The 18,751-nt window shown below is 46.3% G+C and overlaps 1 protein-coding gene across 3 annotated transcripts in view; it reads left to right on the top strand.

Moving 5' to 3' along the window:
* The window catches only part of DGKG (diacylglycerol kinase, gamma 90kDa), a 281,772-nt gene that overhangs the window by 84,078 nt on the left and 178,943 nt on the right, over positions 1-18,751 (top strand). The window contains exons 9-15 of one of the 3 annotated variants that reach the window (XM_006884100.1): positions 2,091-2,208; positions 4,802-4,890; positions 7,812-7,928; positions 9,498-9,590; positions 11,079-11,138; positions 13,480-13,559; positions 14,675-14,749. In XM_006884100.1, the coding sequence (XP_006884162.1) occupies positions 2,091-2,208; positions 4,802-4,890; positions 7,812-7,928; positions 9,498-9,590; positions 11,079-11,138; positions 13,480-13,559; positions 14,675-14,749 (632 nt within the window). The remainder of the gene's footprint in view (positions 1-2,090; positions 2,209-4,801; positions 4,891-7,811; positions 7,929-9,497; positions 9,591-11,078; positions 11,139-13,479; positions 13,560-14,674; positions 14,750-18,751) is intronic. The other 2 variants (XM_006884101.1, XM_006884102.1) reach the window with 2 other exon arrangements.

Here is an 18,751-nt window from a genome sequence, read left to right as displayed (position 1 = left end):
GTTTATTTTATTTAAATTTGTTATTAATTTCAGTAAAAATTTATAGAGACTTTGGATTTCCATTCATTCATTGTTGCACTTTTCTTCCCAACCCTCCCCCCTAGTACACTACCCTCTTGGAAAAGTAAAAGAAAAATTCTTTCATTGTTTTACAAACCCTCCCCCAGGTCCACTCCACCATGTAGCTTTTGCTCTAGACTCCTGTCATGACAAAAATACCTAATCACATATCCCTTTTAAACAGTTTTCTCCCTCATCTGTTTCAATGCAATATACATTATTGAACCCATCTTTCTCAGTCTCCCCCCAACCCCGAGGTCAGTCGTGTTTTACAACAGTGGCTCCATGCAGTATTTGTCCTTTTGTGACAGGATCTTTGTTTTTTAAATGTAATGAATTACAGTGATTGCTTCAACCATCCTCAAGTCAGGAGGCAAAGACTTAACTTTCTCTTTGTCTTTCTCTCTCTACTGTTTAACTTGTGAGCAGTTAAGGAATGGTGTGGGAAAGTGCTCATGCTAATGGAATGGAAAGTTAATGAGAGTACATTGTTTGAATAAGCTATGTTCTCTTGAGGGGGCTCTGGTGGCATAGGTCATAAGGAGTTTTACTGGCTCTGTGCTGAATCGAATCCACCAGAAGCCTCCTTGCTGGAAAGATGAACAACTTCCTCATGTCTGATTGACAGCCTCTGAAAACCTGCTGGAGTTTCTGTCACCTATGAGTCTTAAGTTCTGACTGGGCAACAGTGAGTTTGATAAGTTGATTCTCTCGATTTTAAAACAAGTAGTATACGTTTTAGAATCAAATGGAAAAATTTAGAAAATGCAGTGAAAGTGGAGACTAGAAAAATCAGAATATATCCTTTGTACTGCCAGCTACACTAACTTCTGTTAACAGTTAAGTCAAATTTCTCCCCATCAAAGATCTTACTATACTGAACTGAGATAATAATACACCATCAAATCTGTATCCTTGCCTTTTTCCCCCTTACCATCATGTCACAAGCATGTTCCCACACTATTGTATATTTTCACAAATTTCATTATGATTTATTAAATCATATGAATGTACCACAGTTAAACGTTCAATGAGACCTTTAAGATATTCTCAGGTTTTTGTTATTTTAAGAAATTCTGGATTTAAGATCTGACAGAACACAAAAAAATGCTAATGTGCCTTTTTCTAATTTTGACTTCAGAATAGAATCCAAGAAGGGAAATTTGTAAGTTAGAGTATAAATATTTAAAGACTCTTTCGATTAGGGTGATAGATGATGATTATGATGGTTCATGGATAGACAAGGCCTCCAAATGGTTTGCTAAAGTTTGTTCTGACTTATATTTATGCTTGTTCTGATTTACACTGCTGTCACTAACTCGTGTCAACCCTACTAGTTCTGGTGTTTGAATCCACCGGTGACTCCTCAAGAGAAATATCTTTTAAGTCAGTTAATTCTAACTCAACAACAATGTGGTAGTAGTTAGATACCCTTAAGTGAACTACAGCTCATAGTAACCCTATGCACAACAGATCTGAACCATCTTGGCCTCTGCTGCGCCATCGTCACCATCTCTGATATGTTCCAGCCCACTGTTAAAGTCATTGTGTCAACCCTCCAGGACAGAGTAGACAGGACAAAGTTTCTTAAGCTGTAAATCTTTACAGAAGTAGAAAACCACATTTTCCCCCTCCCACTGAGCAGTTGGTGGGTTCAAATGACTGATATTTTGATTTGCAGCTCAGACCTTAACTTGGGTGCCACCAGCCTGGGTTCCTCACCAGCAGCACAGGAGGGGAGTACTTTTCTCACTCCCAGTCCCTACTCTCATTTATATCCTAAATGTAGGTCTTACCATTTAGTTAGTCCCAGCTTTTAGGATTTGCTAATTTTAGAGAGAACTTTGTTTTAATATCTGTTTCTTTTAAAGGGGTAGAGGCTCCTAAAAACAGTATAGTGAATATGTTTTCTTCCAAACATGAGCGTCTTACTTTTCAAAATTGCAAAATATGCAAGAAGCGGCTCCTGGTGTTCTCTGACTTGAGGTTCTTCCCCTCAAGTCGGAATTGCACCCTTATCGCCCCTGCAGAGCTCCAAGGGGGACGGGAGGCATGCCTGGACCATGAAGCATTTCAAGAAGCTGACCTACTGCAACTTCTGCCACATCATGCTGATGGGTGTGCGCAAACAAGGCCTGTGCTGCATCTGTGAGTACCCGCACTTCAGAGCCCTCGCCCCGCTGGCCTTCTCTAGCCGTGCACGGCCAGAGCCATTCCAAAGTGAACAGAAGTTGAGAGCCAGCCCCATAGTTCCAGCAGCAGGGGAAAGAGGGAGAAATCCAAGTCCTATTTTTGTTCTACTCTAGTCAAATGGACAGCCATTGTCCTGTTGTTGAAATTCTATCATCAGACATCACCCAACACCTTAGGAAAGACAGCTAATGAAGGTGACATTAAAGTTAAGTACACTTTGTACTAATTTTAGTTGAGTTTTGTTAGCAAATGTTTATTTAGTGCATGGTTTCACGCAAACTCAGAATTCACTGCCAGCAAGTTGATTTTGACTCACAGCCACGTTCCCTTGGGTGTCAGAGGCTGTAAATCTTCACGGAGGAGGCCACTGCTCTCCCTCCTGTGGAGCAGAGGGTGGTTTTGAACTAGAGATGCACAGCCTTTTGGCTGGCAGTACACCTCCCTATGGACAAATCCCCAGAGCTGCTCTGGACATAGTCAAAGGAACTATTTACTTTTTAAAAATTAGCAAGCAATAGAGAATTATTCCTTGCATGCAATGAAAATTAAAGCTATATATATATTTTTTTTTTTTAATTTTTTTTAAAGTCCATTTCGGAGAGTCCAAGGGGAGAGGAAGATAACATACACATGCACACATACAAGTGAGATAGGATTAAGAGATACTGGAGCAAAGAGGGAAAGAAAGAGGTGTTGTGGAAGAACATAGGACAGAGGAAGGACAGTAGATTTGGGGAGCAGGAGGAGGAGAGGAGCTGCAGTGAGGTTTTGACAAGGCTCACCTATGGGGAACAGTCATAAAGGCCACTGCGCAGATGCCAGACACTCAGCCTGAACCCTCCCCCCTCCCCAGTGGGGGAGCTGAAACTGTAGGGCGGCTCCCTGGGTGTGGCCCAGGGCAACAAAGTGTCCCACCCAGTGTGCTCATGTGAGCAAGCCAGCAGGACCTCGGCCACAAGTCTTCTTAACAGAGCTGGGCTTGCTGTCCACCAAGCCCACTCCAGAAGAAGCCCTTCAGTCTTTTCCTGCTTCTGTTCAAATCCAGTTCTCACCCCATTCTTTGACACGCCCTTCTCATTCCTGTTAGGTTCTAAGCCTGGGGGCTCTGTTGTTTGTAGACTCACAGTACTTAGTACAAATTCTTTGTTGTTGCCTCCCTCCAAGTTGGAACTGACCCATAGCTGACTCTCCAGCACATTTTCAGAGGCAGTTTAGTTGCACAGGAGGAGATGGCCCATCCTTCTCCCGCAGAGCAGCCGGTGGATTCAAACTGTGTTCTTTTGAGATTACAGTGCAACTTATTTTTTTTTCTCCTCATTCACATTTGGAGATAGGATGAAAGTCATGCAACTTTTGTTCATAGGGTCACTATGAGTTGCCTATGACTTGACGGCACTTAGCAACAACAACAACATTCACATTTACCCACTTTACTATAGTGGTGAGGACTGAAGACAAGACTCTAGAAAGAATAAATTGGGTCCAGGAATCAGTTTGCTAAGAGCATGAATAAAGAGAAGGCAAGGGCTCCTATTTTCGACTGAACTAGTAGGTCTTAGGATAAAGGGATGGCTGAGGAGAAAGAAGATTGAGGATGATCTTGGGCCAAGCAATTTTGATGGCCACTAAAGGATAAGAATTGGAGGACTCTCGTAATAAAGTGTAGGAAGAGACAAAAATAAAACAGGAGAAATCCTCAAAGAGAGACCAAGATGAGCAGTGCTGATGGTAAAAGTAGAGAAATATAATGTTTCAAATTTTTATCTTGTCAGGGAGAGAAAAACGTAGGGCAGCTGCAGAAATATCAAGGCTTCAGGTAGAGTGCAATTTATTAACACTAGGTCTTCAGTGCTCCCTAGATTACTTCATTGTTGTTGTTGTGTACTGTTGAGTCAGAATTGACCCATACCCGACCCTTTAGCTGGTTTTTAAAGGCAGTTAATCACACAGGAGGAGATTGCTTATCCTTCTGCAGAGCAGCTAGTGGATTCAAACCATGTACCTTCAGGATTGCAGCACAGCTTCTTTACCTTTAGGTCACCAGAGCTCCCTAGATTACTTGAGTAAGCCTTGCAAATTTCCTTGCAGAATAAGCACTTTTATTCCTACTTTACAGTTGAAGACTGATGCTCAGAGAGCTGAAGCAGCTCACCCAAGATGATATGAATAGTTACAACTAATGGAGCCAGAAATCAGGCCAGACATCCCTGACATCAAATGCTATGCAGTTGGCATGACAAGGAAAATGACACTTCCCACTCCTTTAAGTGGCAGGTGTCTTTCTGTAGCGGTCTTGCCTGATGCACTGAGTGGCCACAGGGCAGGGTTGGGGTGGGAGAAACAAAAGGAGTATCAGGATGTGTGTGGACCTCATCCACCCAGAACAACTAGAAAGTATGTTGAATCTGCGTAGGTGAGGCCAGCTCCATAGGTCTCCTGCCCTGGTGTGGCCAGTCAAAGGAAGGCCTTGCTGGCATTGGCATAGGCGATGTTCTTAGACAGTAATTTACACCAGCTCTTCTTATCATTGTTTTTTTTTCTTTTTCAGACTGTAAATACACTGTCCATGAACGCTGTGTATCAAAAAATATACCTGGGTGTGTCAAAACGTACTCAAAAACCAAAAGGGGCGGCGAGGTTCGTGACATCTCTTGCCTTATTCTACTGCATGCTGAGTCCTGGGCATCATGGCCATTGCCACAGCCTCCCGGGCTGGAAGGGGCTGTGAGAGCCAGTCCGGTCACCTCCCTGTCTCAGGGACCACTCTCACACCATCCCGTTCATCCTTCGGTACATTCAGCACCTCGCTGTGTGTGCTACTGTGTGCCACACTCTCTAGGAGAGGGGCTTGGGTCATAAGAGATCATCTTCAGCCTACACAAGAAGTGTGCAGTGTCCCAGCAAAAACAGATGTGTCAGCCAAGTGTCCAGTCATGAGATATGGGCTGAGTCAGGCCATGGGGAGTGTCACACAGGTGAGGCACAGGAGGACAAAGGAAGCAGCCCTAGCGTTGTGTTTGAACCACAGTCCGAAGGGCCTCCATAGGTGACACAGAGGACAGGGTATACACAGCAGAAGGAACCATGGGGATGTGGTTATTCTGAGCTTCCCACTTGGTTTAATGTGGCTGAGACAGGGGACGCTTAAAGGGAAGGGGAAGTGGTTGGAGTCATTCTCAGAGAGGGGTGACATCAGCCTGGGGGGAGTGTTGAGCAAACAGAGTTCTACAGCTAAAGGGTCACCAAAAAGCTTTAAGCACAAGAATAGAAGGATGTGATTGGGCTTGTGTATTAGGTTAATCACTGTGAGAGTGGTGCAGAAGACAGATTAGAGGCTGAAACGCGTCCAGCATTTCGGGCAGAACAATGTGCAGTTCAGAGGCGCTGTCCGTCTCAGGTGGTCCTAATTCACCTGCTGTGCTCCGATGCCCTCCAGTGTAGCATCCGTGTGCAGATCTATGCTGTGTGGTTGTTGAATGCTTTAGCTATTATGTGGTCTAAGGTATAGGAGATGTTGGGAGAGTTTACGAGATCGTTTGGAGGTCTTACCTCCAGGACTTGTGGGCTACAATGTAAGGGACAAGAGAGGGGGGAGGTCAAGATAGCACCCAGGTTTCTAACTTGGCCATTAACGGTGAGGAAGAGTTTAAGATGGTTGCTGTTGGGTGAGCTCTGACTCGTGGCGAGCTCCTGTGTGCCAGGGCACACAGTGCTCTGTGGAATTCCCTAGGCTGGCCTGCTGGCACTGCTCAGCCTTTCTCTTGGGGTCTCTCTGGATAGGCAGTGGGCCAGCCTCTCTGCAGACAGACTCTTCATGTATTTACCTGAGAAGGCTGCTCAGCTCTTGCAGAAGAAGGATCCCATCTAGGAATCAGAGTTAGGAAATGGTTTACAAATGAGGGTAGTAGTCCTCAGTCCTTCCAATAATGATTCCCAGGAGAGAATTGTACCTCAAGGTCCCACAGCCATGAGACACTGCACGGCCTCTTCTCTGCTCCTTCTGCACTATGTTCATACACATCCCCTGAATGCTCAAGCCTTTCATCAGGACCAAGAGTGCACAACCTGGGCTTAGGCAGTAGCCTGCAGTCTGGTTGCCTGCCACACACACAGAATCCAACAAGGCACACTCACAACCTTCTAGTCCTGCTGGACAACTCAGTGCTTCAGGAGAGGGTAGATACAGAAGGCAACATGGTGCCAGGGAGCAACTCTACACCTGGAGTCTGAAGACCTGGCTATAAGTCCATGCTTGGGCACTTACTACTCCCATAACCTTGGGCTAGTAATTTAACCTCTCTGAAGTCTCTCTCTCTCTCTCTCTTTCTCTCTCTGACACACACACTCTCACACACACTCACACACACTTAGAGCTATTCCAGAGCAATGTAGATGATGAATTGTTGGGGTTCTTTGCATGCTCAGAAGCACTTGGTAGAAGGTTAGAAGCTCCGAAGAAAACATGACCCATCCTCAAGAGCAAAACTCTCACCAAAACTATTTTGGGAAGAGGACATTAAGTACCTTAGCTGCTAAGTAACGTAAAACAGATCCTTTTCTCTGATACAGGCATGGATATTGTCATGCAGATATTCTATGTGTTTTTACTTTTGTGGTTGTAGTTGTGTGCTTCGGGCTCTGCTCCTGCTCTCTATCCACGTTCTTCTTCTGTTTGAGGTTCTGTAGAAATCTGTGAGAAGGGCTATAGAATTCCTGGAGGAGGCAGCTGAGAGCCCAGGACGCAGATACTGGTGTCATGATTGGCTGCTGTCACTTCAGTCGCATATCACACACACGCGTGCATACAAACACACACACCCCTCAACGCCACACCGCAGACACTCACAGATATATATATATATACACACACTGCAAGTTCTTAGGCTACCTGGGCCATAGGACCAGCCCTTATTAACATCGTCTGAACTTTCTAACTTCTTTCTAGACTGCTTCTTCTCAAAGGTGCCTGCACATTATAATCACTCAGCTAGCTGGTCTTAGGGACTTCTGCATGTTCCCCAGATAGATGTACTAGGTAGGCCAGGCTGAGAGCCCTGGGCATATAGAAGACAGAAGGCAGAAGGGAAGGTGGGCACCTCCAGAGGACAGGGACCATTCCAGGAGATCCTCGCAGAGATGGGATTTATTTTGCTAAATTCTGCCTTGGAAGGGCCTGAGGCTGAGAGGTTTAGAGACTGCCAACTGGGAGAGCAGTTTTCTTTCCAGTCCTTCCGGGTTTCCCTGCACCGCGCTGCCTTCCAGAAGAGGGCGCACACAAGCACATCACTGCTAAGATCTTCTGCAGGATGGACAGGTGGACTGACAGGCAAGATGCTGCTGCTCACAGGCTTGCCTGCCAGGGTGAGCAAGCGACTCTAGGCCATGCAAAGTGGTTTCTCATCTTCCTTGATCAGCACGGTGGCAGCTAGGAAGGGAGGGACCATGTCACTGCATTTCAGCCAAGTGAGCCAGCACACACAGCCCACCCCTCCCGGATGGCCCAGGGCCCAGGGGCTGCTTCCAAGGCCTTCCCTGGATTCTTCCCTCCCTCCCCGCAGGTGATGCAGCACGCGTGGGTCGAAGGGAACTCCTCCGTCAAGTGTGACCGGTGCCACAAAAGTATCAAGTGCTATCAGAGCGTCAGCGCACGGCACTGCGTGTGGTGCAGGATGACGGTGGGTTGGTGCCGGGGCAGCATGGCTCTCTTCAGCGTGGTGTTTGCCCAAGATGCATCAGAGGAGCAGTGGGCATCCTGCCAGAGGGTATGAGTGGAGCAAGGAGAGCCAAGCTGGGAAGGGCCCCATAGCCCCCATCCAATCCCCTGGGCATAGCGGTGTCCCCCAACAAACTGCCAAGCAGCCTAGAGATCAGCACCCCCAGAACCAGGCCAACAGGGTCGGTTAAGAAGAAACGGCCAGACCACTGTGTAAATGGGCAGCTGGGAGCAGCAAGCAAGACGAAGAACTTCCTTCATCTGGGTACCATCTGAAGGCGAGAGCACTGACAGTGAGGGGGGGACATTATGAGGATTCCTTCTCCACAGGGCATCAGAAGAAGGGTACCTGCCACAGAGGCACAACCTTCACCACCTTGACCTATGCTCAGTGCCTGCTGCCCCAGCCCCGGGCAGAACTAGAGTCCACTTCTCAGTGCTTACTGCCCCCAGCCCCAATCAGAACTAGGGTCCATGTCTCAGAGCCCACTGCCCCTAGCCCCTAGTGAGAACTAGAGTCCACGTCTCAGTGCTCGCTGCCCCAACCCCAGTCAGAACTAGGGTCCACATCTCAGTGCCTGCTGCTCCAGCCCCGGGCAAAACTAGAGTCCACGTCTCAGTGCTCGCTGCCTCCAGCCCCAGTCAGAACTGGGGTCCATGTCTCAGTGCTCACTGCCCCAGTCCCTGGTGAGAACTAAGGTCCATGTCTCAGTGCTCACTGCCCCCAGCCCCAGTCAGAACTAGAGTCCACGTCTCAGTGCTCGCTGCCCCCAGCCCCTAGTGAGAACTAGAGTTCACGTCTCAGTGCTCGCTGCCCCAGCCCCAGTCAGCACTAGGGTCCATGTCTCAGTGCCTGCTGTCCCCAGCCCCTGGCAAAACTAGAGTCCATGTCTCAGTGCCTGTTGTCCCAGCCCCGGGCAGAACTAGAGGTCATGTCTCAGTGCCTGCTGCCCCCACCCCCTGGTCAGAACTAGGGTCCACATCTCAGTGCCTGCTGCCCCAGCCCCAGTCAGGACTAGAGGCCCTGTGTGCCCTGGAACCACGAACACACCTAACCATCATCGAGCTGTTCAGCCTGCTTGCCAAGGCAAATCCTGTGCCTGTCCCTCTGAGCAGTCATCAGCCTCTAGAAGGAGGTGTCTCCCGACCTCACTGCAGAACCCTCAAAACACAGCGCTTGAGTCATAGGGTTTACTTGCAGCCCCCACCCCCATAAGTCTGTTCATGGACACATCTTCCGAGAGGCTCAGAAATTGAGGGGGTTACACAAAGTGCCCTCAGAAGTCCGCAAGGGATACTACAATGAAGGGCTGGCAGCCACAAGCAACACTGTGGTCTCCTTTCTCTGCCTCCAGACCACTGAACACCCCCAATTGTACACACAAGCACCCCTGGCCAGGTTGCCAAAGCCAGAAGTGCATGCGAATTGGGGAGAGCACTAGACAGTTGCTTTCCATTAAACCTCTCAACCCTCCTCCTTGTCATTTCCTTCGTCACATCTGCTCCCTCTCGTCTTCACTCTTCCCTACAGTTTCACCGCAAATGTGAACTGTCAACATTGTGTGATGGAGGGGAACTCAGAGATCATATTTTGCTGCCCACCTCGATATGCCCCGTCACCCGGGTAAGTGCTCCTGGCTCCAGTGAGGCCTTGGCTTCTCCCAGTTCACACCTCAGGTGTAGATAGTGTTCAACGTTCATTTCCCTCAGATGGCTTGCCCAGACAACTCTGAGGGTTTGCACTTCTGATGCACACTGAAGAGGTCAGGGTTGCACCAACTGGCTTGTCAGAGGAAAACGCACGGCTTTCCTTGTAAATAATGCTCACATCAAGGGAACTTCGTCACACATGCACAGGCCACCCAGTCCCCTTAACCCTGGTCCCCCACTGTGTTCTGCTCAGTCTTGGATTTCTTTCTGCCTTAAAGATTTTTGCTTGGGTATTTCCACCCCATTTAAAAATTAAAACATAATGTAATTAATTTTGTTTTCCACTTCTGCTTAAAACTTTCTCTGCCTCTTGCATTGACTATCGCACTTGCCAAACCAAGCACCATCCACTGGAAATTTTCTCTCCTCCATCTGAAGGCCACTGGTCAGGCCCAATTATTCCTCACATCTGACCATTGACCAGACCAGATGTTCCTTCACAAAATCTCTGAGGAAAAATACCACATCAGTAAACCATTCAGAGTATTTATGAAGTTGAAAATACACAAACTCTCTGACCCGACAGTTCCCCCTGTTGTGTGTATACCTGAGAGAGATGAGAAGGCGGTCTACCAGAAGACATTACAAATGTTTTTCATAGCAGCTTTATTCATAATAGTCAAAAGCAAGGGGGGAGAATGCCCATTTACCCAGAAATGAACCAATTTATTAATGGAGGTGTATTCACATAACAGGATAATGTGTTACAATGAGAAGGAACAAACTGTGTTATATGCGAAAACATGAAAAGGAAGTTACACAAAAAGAAAAGTTCTATTTACATGAGATTCAAAGAGCAGACAGCATCTCTGTAGTATCCAGAGTCAGATGGGATATTGGTTACAAGGGTATATGTCTGTGCATCTAGCTGTACACTTGAGAGTTGATTATGTTGCTGTATTATGACATGAACCTTCGTAAATGAATAGTAAGCTTTCGGGAGAGAAGGAAACAAAACAAAATTACTTGCTCAATGTCACATTTCAGTGCAGGGAAAAGAAGTTAAATCTGAGACCTTACTTGTCCAAGCTCAATTTCTAAGTCAACAACATAAACTTCTGCCACTTGGAGTTTCTGCACCCACACCACCATACCTCCTACCAATGTCCCAAAGCTAAAGCAAGAGCAAGTAGTGACAGAGCTCTGGAAAATCCTGGACTCACAGGGAAGCATTCCTTTTTCCCATTCCAGAATCCTCACTTGGAAAAGTTCCTCCACACACTGTTGTTGTTGTTGTTGTTGTAGGCCCATTAGTCAGAACTGACCCTCTAGTGGGTTTTCAGAGGCAATCACTAGCATCAGAGGAGATTACCTATCTGCACTGGCCTTCTGTTTTCATTTCCGATCTCTCGCTTTAATGGTAGCAACATGGTTTTCCAAAGATGCTTTTCTCTTCTCACAGGACAGGCAAGGCGGGACATCTGATGGCAGTGAGTCAGCCAAAGGCGACATTGTAATGCAGGTACCGCCTCAAGCCTCAAATCTGAATTGCACGTTACACATTGATCTGCGTTGTATCAGGCAGGCAAGGCTCAGATTCTGGAATATTTGCTTTCTAATCTGACCAGTTGTACCACACCAGAGGACACTTAATTGCCAGCCTCTGGAATTACCTTTGGCCACCACATTGTAGGCAAATGATGATAAGACCATTGGTTGACTCCATTGCTGCCTAACTGGCTGTTTTACCTTCTTTAGGAACAAGTTCCATAAAACTTCAGTTTGTAAACCTTTTAAATAATAACAAATGTGTGGCCTAAAAATAGACCATGGTTTTCCTAGCCGGCCAAGCTGTTTCCAGAACATGACCTGCCAAATTGAAGCTAACCAGACCCAGAGGCCATCTTAATCCTTAAATGTATATTTAAAACCATTGACTCCGTTTTTTAGTTTGGATTTGTGTTTTCTTTTAAACTTGAGTTCACCAAGAAACTTCTTTCCTTTGTACTTTTTAGAAAGTTTCAGTGGATACAGGAAAGACTGGCTGGTGAAGGATATAAAGAGTTCTAGGAAAGGAAATAGTAAACTCCAGTGTCCTTCGCTTTTACCTCTGATCCTTGTTTCCTTGTTAAAAAGGGGCATAACCACTCCTGTGATGTTCTTTTCACAGAGGTGCTTGTTAAGAAGGTTAATATGCCATGAAGCAGGAAAGCTCTAGACACCTATGACAGAAACTCGGATAATCACACCAGAGTACGCATACCAGCTGTTCACAGATATCATTGAAATGGTTGACTTGATAGCGGTTTTGATTGGGCAAAACTCATGCTATATAGATTGCTAAATATTTTAAAAATCATTCTTCTGGGTACAATTTGGATAAATAAAAGAGAATTCTTAGTAAAGCATAAAGATTGTGGCTGTTGTTTTCCAAGGTGGTACCATGTTTGTTGTACCTTAGCTCTGAGACCGGACAGAGCATTAAGCACCGAACACAGAGCAGGCCTGCGTCTCTGTCGGTGACTCCAGCCAAAGCCACCAATACTAAGCTCTTATTCTTCCACTGAGTGCTGTGAAGGTGGAGGTTGGGGTCCTTGTAGGAGAATCACATACTCCTTTCCATTTAAGGCATTCAGAATCCAGTGGATGTTTTCAGACATTTACGAAAGAAAACAAATAACAATATAAACACAACCAACAAAACCAGAGGCTAGACCAAGTTTCAAGTTCAGGAGTTTTACTTGTCTTGATCAAGGAGAAACTTTACAGAGGAAGAGGGAGAAGGAGGAGGTTTTGAGGAGGCTGTAACGAAGCACTTGAATGTTTCCAGTAACTGAGCAGGAGATAGGAGGAGCAGAGCCCTGGAGGGGAAATGCCAGCGGCAGGCTCTCGGACAGAAGGGCACAGCTTGGCTAGAACTGTGGCCCAAACATCAGGAGTAATTAAGAGATAATGATAGGTGGTGTGAGGGCAACCTGGACATCTGCCACCCCACTGATCACCAGGCTAGGTTCAGCTGACCTGACTGGATAGGCAGGTGCTCCTTCCCTCCCTCGCTACTCCATGTGTGTTTCCCCAGAAGCTTTGCACTCCGTTGAAGAGGGTTGCCTCCTCAGGTAGTGGAGACCACTCTACAGTTAAGGGTATATGAGCAGCTGTGCTGCCCTGCCAGGCCCTCCAAATAAGCCCTCAAGAGTTGAGGATAGAATGAAACAGGGGACTGGAAGGACCTTGAATGGTAGGTAGGAGAGTTGGATTTTATCTTCTGGACGACAAAGTGATGTTAAAGGTTTCTGAGCACATGTGACATTGATTGGCTTGGTGTCGTGGGAAGGAGCTGCTTGGGATACATACAGGGCTGACCTGGAGTGAGAAAGGCCTGGGCAGTGTGGGGACTGTGGAGGTGTAGAGAAGGGCCACTGAGATAAAAGGGCATGATGGGGGAAGAACTGGTCATAGAGCATCCCTGGGTACTTGGATGAAGACCTTTCACAGAAATAGGAAACTCAGAGAGAAGGCCAGTTTCATGGGAAAAGAAGATAGGTTAGTTTGGTTATGTGTGGACATTATAACTAATGGTGGGACATTCAGTTGAGGAAAGTGAGAAATGTGCAAACAGAGTTCTGGAGGAAAATGATGTTGTTGCTGCTGCTGCTGTTTACCACCCAGTCAGAACTGACCCTCCAGCAGGTTTTCAGGGGCAGTCAATGACACAGGAAGAGAAAAGAGACGGCCCATCCTTCTCCCGCAGATCAGTTGGGGGATCTGAACCACATACCTTTGTGATTGCAGTACAGCCTCTTACCATTAGGCCACCAGAGCTCCTCCATTCCTAATTTCTTTTTCTTTTTTTACTTTTTAAGTATAAGATCATTCCCACCCCGGGTACTCATCCTCTGCTGGTCTTGGTGAATCCCAAGAGTGGAGGGAGACAAGGAGAAAGGTATGTTGTCTTCTTGTTCAAGGTGGAGAGGCAAAAACAGCCACATGTGGGCCCTTTTCTCTCCTCAGTCAGGATTGTGAAGTCAGTGAGACCTCAGTTCAAATCCCAGCTCTGTACTTATCGCTTACCTGGTCCATGTAACTTAACCTCTTTGTGCCTCAGCTTCCTCCTCTGTAAAATAGGAATATAACCTCCTTCTCTTAGGGTCATTGTGAAGGTTCATAATAGTCACAGGGCTTCAGCTAGCACCTGTCACAAACGCCATCACTACAACTTCCTGGGTCAGACCCAGTCTGAGATGACTGTTTCCTTCTCTGCCTCCCAAGTCTTGTCTTGTTTTTAGAGATGAGGAGGGACTCACCAGATTGGGACCCTCCAGCCTTTCCCTCCTCATGAGTTCATGGGAGAACTTTGAGCATCAGTGAAAGATATACCCAGTCGACTGATGGCTGGAGGCTCTTACACAGAGTGAGAGCGGAGAGGAGAATATGGCATAGTGGTTTTTGCCCCCTTGACCTAGACAGATAACAGTGATCTGGAATCTAAGTTTAAAAAGAATAAGGTTAAAGCAAGAACTAACCCAAGCCCTACGCCAGGTGGCAGGACACCCTTTGGAACTGACAAGATTAAGATCAGGGTGGAGCCTTGAAATCAAATTTACCTGTGGCCACTGTCCTAGCCCTCCCCTCCTGCTGCACCTCAAAACAAGCCCTGCCCCACTAGTGTATGGGGAAGGGCCTTTCCCTAGGGCTCCCGTGATGCCCTTGTACAATCACGAAGCGCAGAATTGTGCTACTTCCATGTCAGGAACGCTTGGCAGGCTTCTGTAGAGGGAAAAGATTTAAAAGAACGGAAGCTCTGTTCTCTCAGTTTCTCTGCCCTGTCCTTTCAGTATAGGATGATGCTCCTGTGGTTTGAGGGTTCAGTCCAGGATGGTGGGGTGAGCTTGACCCAGAGAATGAGGACACGGGAGGTGCCGGGTGAACCTGGAATTTTGGGGTCTTCTGCCCTCTCCTGTTGGTGTTCCCACAGTGGAGTGCCCTCAGCTGTTTGCTTGTGATTTCTCATGATGATATTCTTCTGTCTCTTTCTTGCCCTTTCTTTTCTCCCCATAGAATTCTTCGGAAATTCCACTATCTGCTCAATCCCAAACAAGTTTTCAACCTGGACAGTGGGGGACCTACTCCAGGGTATGCAGATCCAAACTTTACCTGTTGCTTTTGTTTGTTTGCTTTTTTAAAAATATCTTTGAAAATTAATTTTAATGAACATTTACAGAAATTTTGGATTTCCATTCACTCATTGTTGCATTTCCCCCCATGCCCACCCCTCCCCGCCCAGTTCACTCCTCTTGCTGAAAAGTAAAAGAAAAATTCCTTCATTGGTATACAATCCCTGCCCACCCCCCCCAGTACACTCCACCTCTTGTTTTTTTCATTCTTATTCTTTTATTTACCTGTCTTTTAAAAAGGTACTTTATTTTGTCATTTTTTTTTCTTTTTTTGTCCTTTCTTCTGTGGTCTTGGCCTACTGCCATTGTACTCCTTCTCTCTGCTTCTTTATCCACGCCCTGATCTACCTTTCTTCTGAAGACACTCAGGAACGCCCATCACAGTTAACTCTGACTGGGAAATGGAGTGCTTCACTTTGTCCCAGAAAAAGTCACTGATGTTTATAAGACAGGAAGGTTACATGCATGTGTGTCATCGTTTCATTGACCAGAGGGTGGGCTGGTAAATGTTTTCACTTACTTGCAACATTGTGTTAACTAGTATCTTGATCCTCAATTACCAGGGGGAAGGGAAGAGGTGTCCTGCCACTATCAGTCAGTAGTGTGGAAGTCCATGTGGCTATTTACCACGTGTTCCATTGCATGTGGCATTTTAGGATCAAGGTGATTTTATCACAGTCAATGAATTTTTACCTGGATTAACCAACCTGGAAATTGTACTACCCCTGGTCCTTGTCCTGCCATTTACTGAGAGGCTATTGAACCCTTGTTGTTGTTGTTGTGTACCACAGAGTTGGAACCGACCCATAGCTGACCCTCTGGCAGGTTTTCAGAGGCAGTTTAATTACACAGGAGGAGATTGTCCATCCTTCTCCCACAGAGCAGCTGGTGGCCTTGAACCACATGCTTTTGGGATTGCAGCACAGTATCTTGACACTAGGTCACCAGAGCTCCCTTGTACCCTTATTAGAAGAGAGTTCAAGATAGAGAAGAGTGAGGGAAGACAAGGAAGCCTTTTTGCAGCTTGACCATGTTGTTTTGTGCCTTCGAGTCAGAACAGACTCTAGCTGTCCCTTCAGTGGGTTTTCCTTACCACGAATTGATGCCTTGGAGTTGTGGTGTTGGAGTACTGGACATCTCGTAGGCTGCCAAAATAACAAGCAGATAAATCTTGGAGAAAGTGCAGCCAGAGTGCTCCTTGGAGGCAATGATGGAGAAACTTCATCTTTCATATTTTGGATATGTAGCTGGACAAGGCTATTCCTCAGAAAGATACCCCATGCTTGGAAAGGTGGAGGGTCTGTGAAGGAGAGGAAGGTCGCTATAAGTCCTTCAGGACTCAGAGCACCTAACAACAAACCACCAGACCTCCCCAGCTTGACCATACTGACGGGAGAAGCAAGTCCCTGTAAACCTAGGAGTGGCCTGGTGCACTGGCGACATCTGCTGGCCGTGCTCAGTGCTACATGTTATTCAGGACTATGTGCACATTCAGCTGGGTTTTTCCAGCACAAGGCTTCCTTTGTCCGGTCTTCTAACCCATCATTTCAGTTCATTAAGACCCCTCAGAAGGCACGAAGTTAGGGCTCTGAAAAGACTATCTGTCACTGATCTCAGTTATCTGCTGTTAATAGCAACTGTGGTGGTGTTGGTATATTCTGTCAAGCAGGAACTGGCGACCACTGACAGTTGACCCTCCAACGGGTTTTCAGAGGAAGTAAATCACATGGAGGGAGATTGCCCCCCACTTCTTGCACAGAGCAGCTGGTGAACTCGAACTGTGTGCCTTTGAGTTGGCAGCACAATTCTTTACCACTCAGCCACCGGAGAAGGTAGTGTGAGTGAATGACTTACCTGTAATGCTAATATCAAGTCTACTATCCTGCCATGGTTGCCACCACAGTCACCGTGAGTGCAGTTACAGTTGAACAGGAGGACCTGGGACAACTCAGCCACGTGCAGATACATTTGCCAGCCCGCCCTCCTCCAGAATGTCTATAGAGAATAATTCAACCAAAATCCAACTCATAACGACTTCGTGTGTGTCAGAGAAGAACTATGTTCCATGGGGTTTTCAATGACTAATTTTTAATTATTTTTTTTTATTCAGAAGTAGACCAAGCCTTTCTTCCCCAGCACTTCTGGGTGAACTTGAACTGCCAACTTTTTGATTAGTGTCTGAAATGGGTCATGGCTGTGAGCATCTCTCCAAAAGAGCCAGACAGAATGAGAATAGCACAGCCCCTCACCACCTCAAAGCAGAAAGTGGCTAAAGGGTCTGTAGCCCAGCCCCCTGGTGCCTGTAGAGCCCCACCAATATAGCAAGAGGTTCTTTCATTTGTTGTTGATTCTCAGACTCACAGTTATGGCACTAACAATGGGGGTTTGGGGGGAAGTGAGTGAATGAGGAAAGAATATCTCACAATGCAAATCCTAGCCAAGCAGTCCCAAGGCACAATTTCTCAATAAGTCCAGGCTCCAATTTCAGTTCAGCAGTCAAATCCAAATCATCTGGCAAGGTTTGCCTCAGAGAAGTTATTAAGTTAGCTTCTCCTTCAAACTTCCATCAAGAACACCCAAACCTTTAATTGTGTCCAGCACACATTGTAAGAAGTCTCAGTTTCTCCTTAGCAATGCCACTGTCTCCACCACCAGGGTCTTGTTTTCAACAGGGTCTTGCCACCACAAATATTGCTTGTCTCAAGGCTTAGTCACCTCAAGTCTTGCTGCCCAGTATGGGAAGCAGTCTTTCTCTTATCCTAGTCTCACAGCTGATGATGATTTGCAAGTCCATGTGTCTGCAGTTAAGATAGCTGGAGATCATAGGTTAAATGGCTAAAAAAATTTTTTTTAAAATAGCCAACTTTTAGTCTAATACCACAGTTAGAAAACAAATATATTAACTATTTACATCATCCAGGAACTCCAGCTTAACCTTATCCATCCTCAAGTGGTTTTATCCTGGGTGGCATGCCAGCTGGCTACTTCCCAGGGCTGACATGTCCAGTATCTCAGATGCAGGTGTCCATCTGTTATGTGACAGGCTGTGTAGCTGGAGGGACCCTCTGCTCAAAATATTCTTCCTACAGAAGAGCAGAGTCTGTAAGCAAAGGAAAAGACATCAATGACTCAGAATATCCAAGGTCTTGTCAGAACATCAACCCAGTCAGAGAGGAAAGACTGAACCTTGACTTCCCAAATCCCACCCCAGTGTATTCACAGCTCATATTTGATGTGAAAGAAATCTTCTAAACATCTTTTCATTCCAGAAGCCCTTTTGATAGTCTGGTGAAGTCCATGGTTTCATTCTTAGAAAAGTGTTTTTATTGCATAAAATGAAAAATGATATTACCGAGGAAGTTCTTTATATTTTTATTGATGTGTGTTGTGTACCATAGAGTCAGAAAGACCCACCAGCTGACGCTCACCAGGTTTTCAGAGGCAGTTAATCTCACAGGAGGAGATTGCCTATCCTTCTCCTGTGGAGCAGCTGGTGGCCTCGAACAGCATGCATTTGGGAATGCAGCACAGCTTCTTGCCACTAGGCCACCAGAGGTCCATTTTTGTTGTTAGGTGCTAACTATAAAGTCAACTGTAACTCTGAAGGCAACAGATATGAACCAGCTCTGTCCTGCACCATCCTCACCGTCTCTGAGATGCTCAAGCCTATTCTTAGAGTCATCATGTTAATCGTTTTCTCTGACCTTCCACCTTTCCCAGAATGATGTCTTTTTCCAAGGACTAGTCACCCTTGACAATATGCCCAAAGTGTATGAGGCATATCCTTGCCTCTAGGGAACACCCTGGTTGCACGTCTTCCAAGGCTGACTTATTTGTTCTTTTGGCAGTCCGTAGGATACACAGCCCTCTTTTCAGATACCACAAATCAGAGCCATTGATGCTTCTTCTGCCATCCTTTTTCATTGCCCAACTTTTAGATGTATAAGAGCCAATGGAAAAA

Source organism: Elephantulus edwardii, unplaced genomic scaffold, assembly GCF_000299155.1.
Source record: "Elephantulus edwardii isolate Elephantulus edwardi_28Jun2011 unplaced genomic scaffold, EleEdw1.0 scaffold00031, whole genome shotgun sequence".
Classification (NCBI taxonomy): Eukaryota; Metazoa; Chordata; class Mammalia; order Macroscelidea; family Macroscelididae; genus Elephantulus; species Elephantulus edwardii.
The sequence above is the reverse complement of the archived record's forward strand: the minus strand, read 5'-3'. Positions and strand labels throughout refer to the sequence as shown.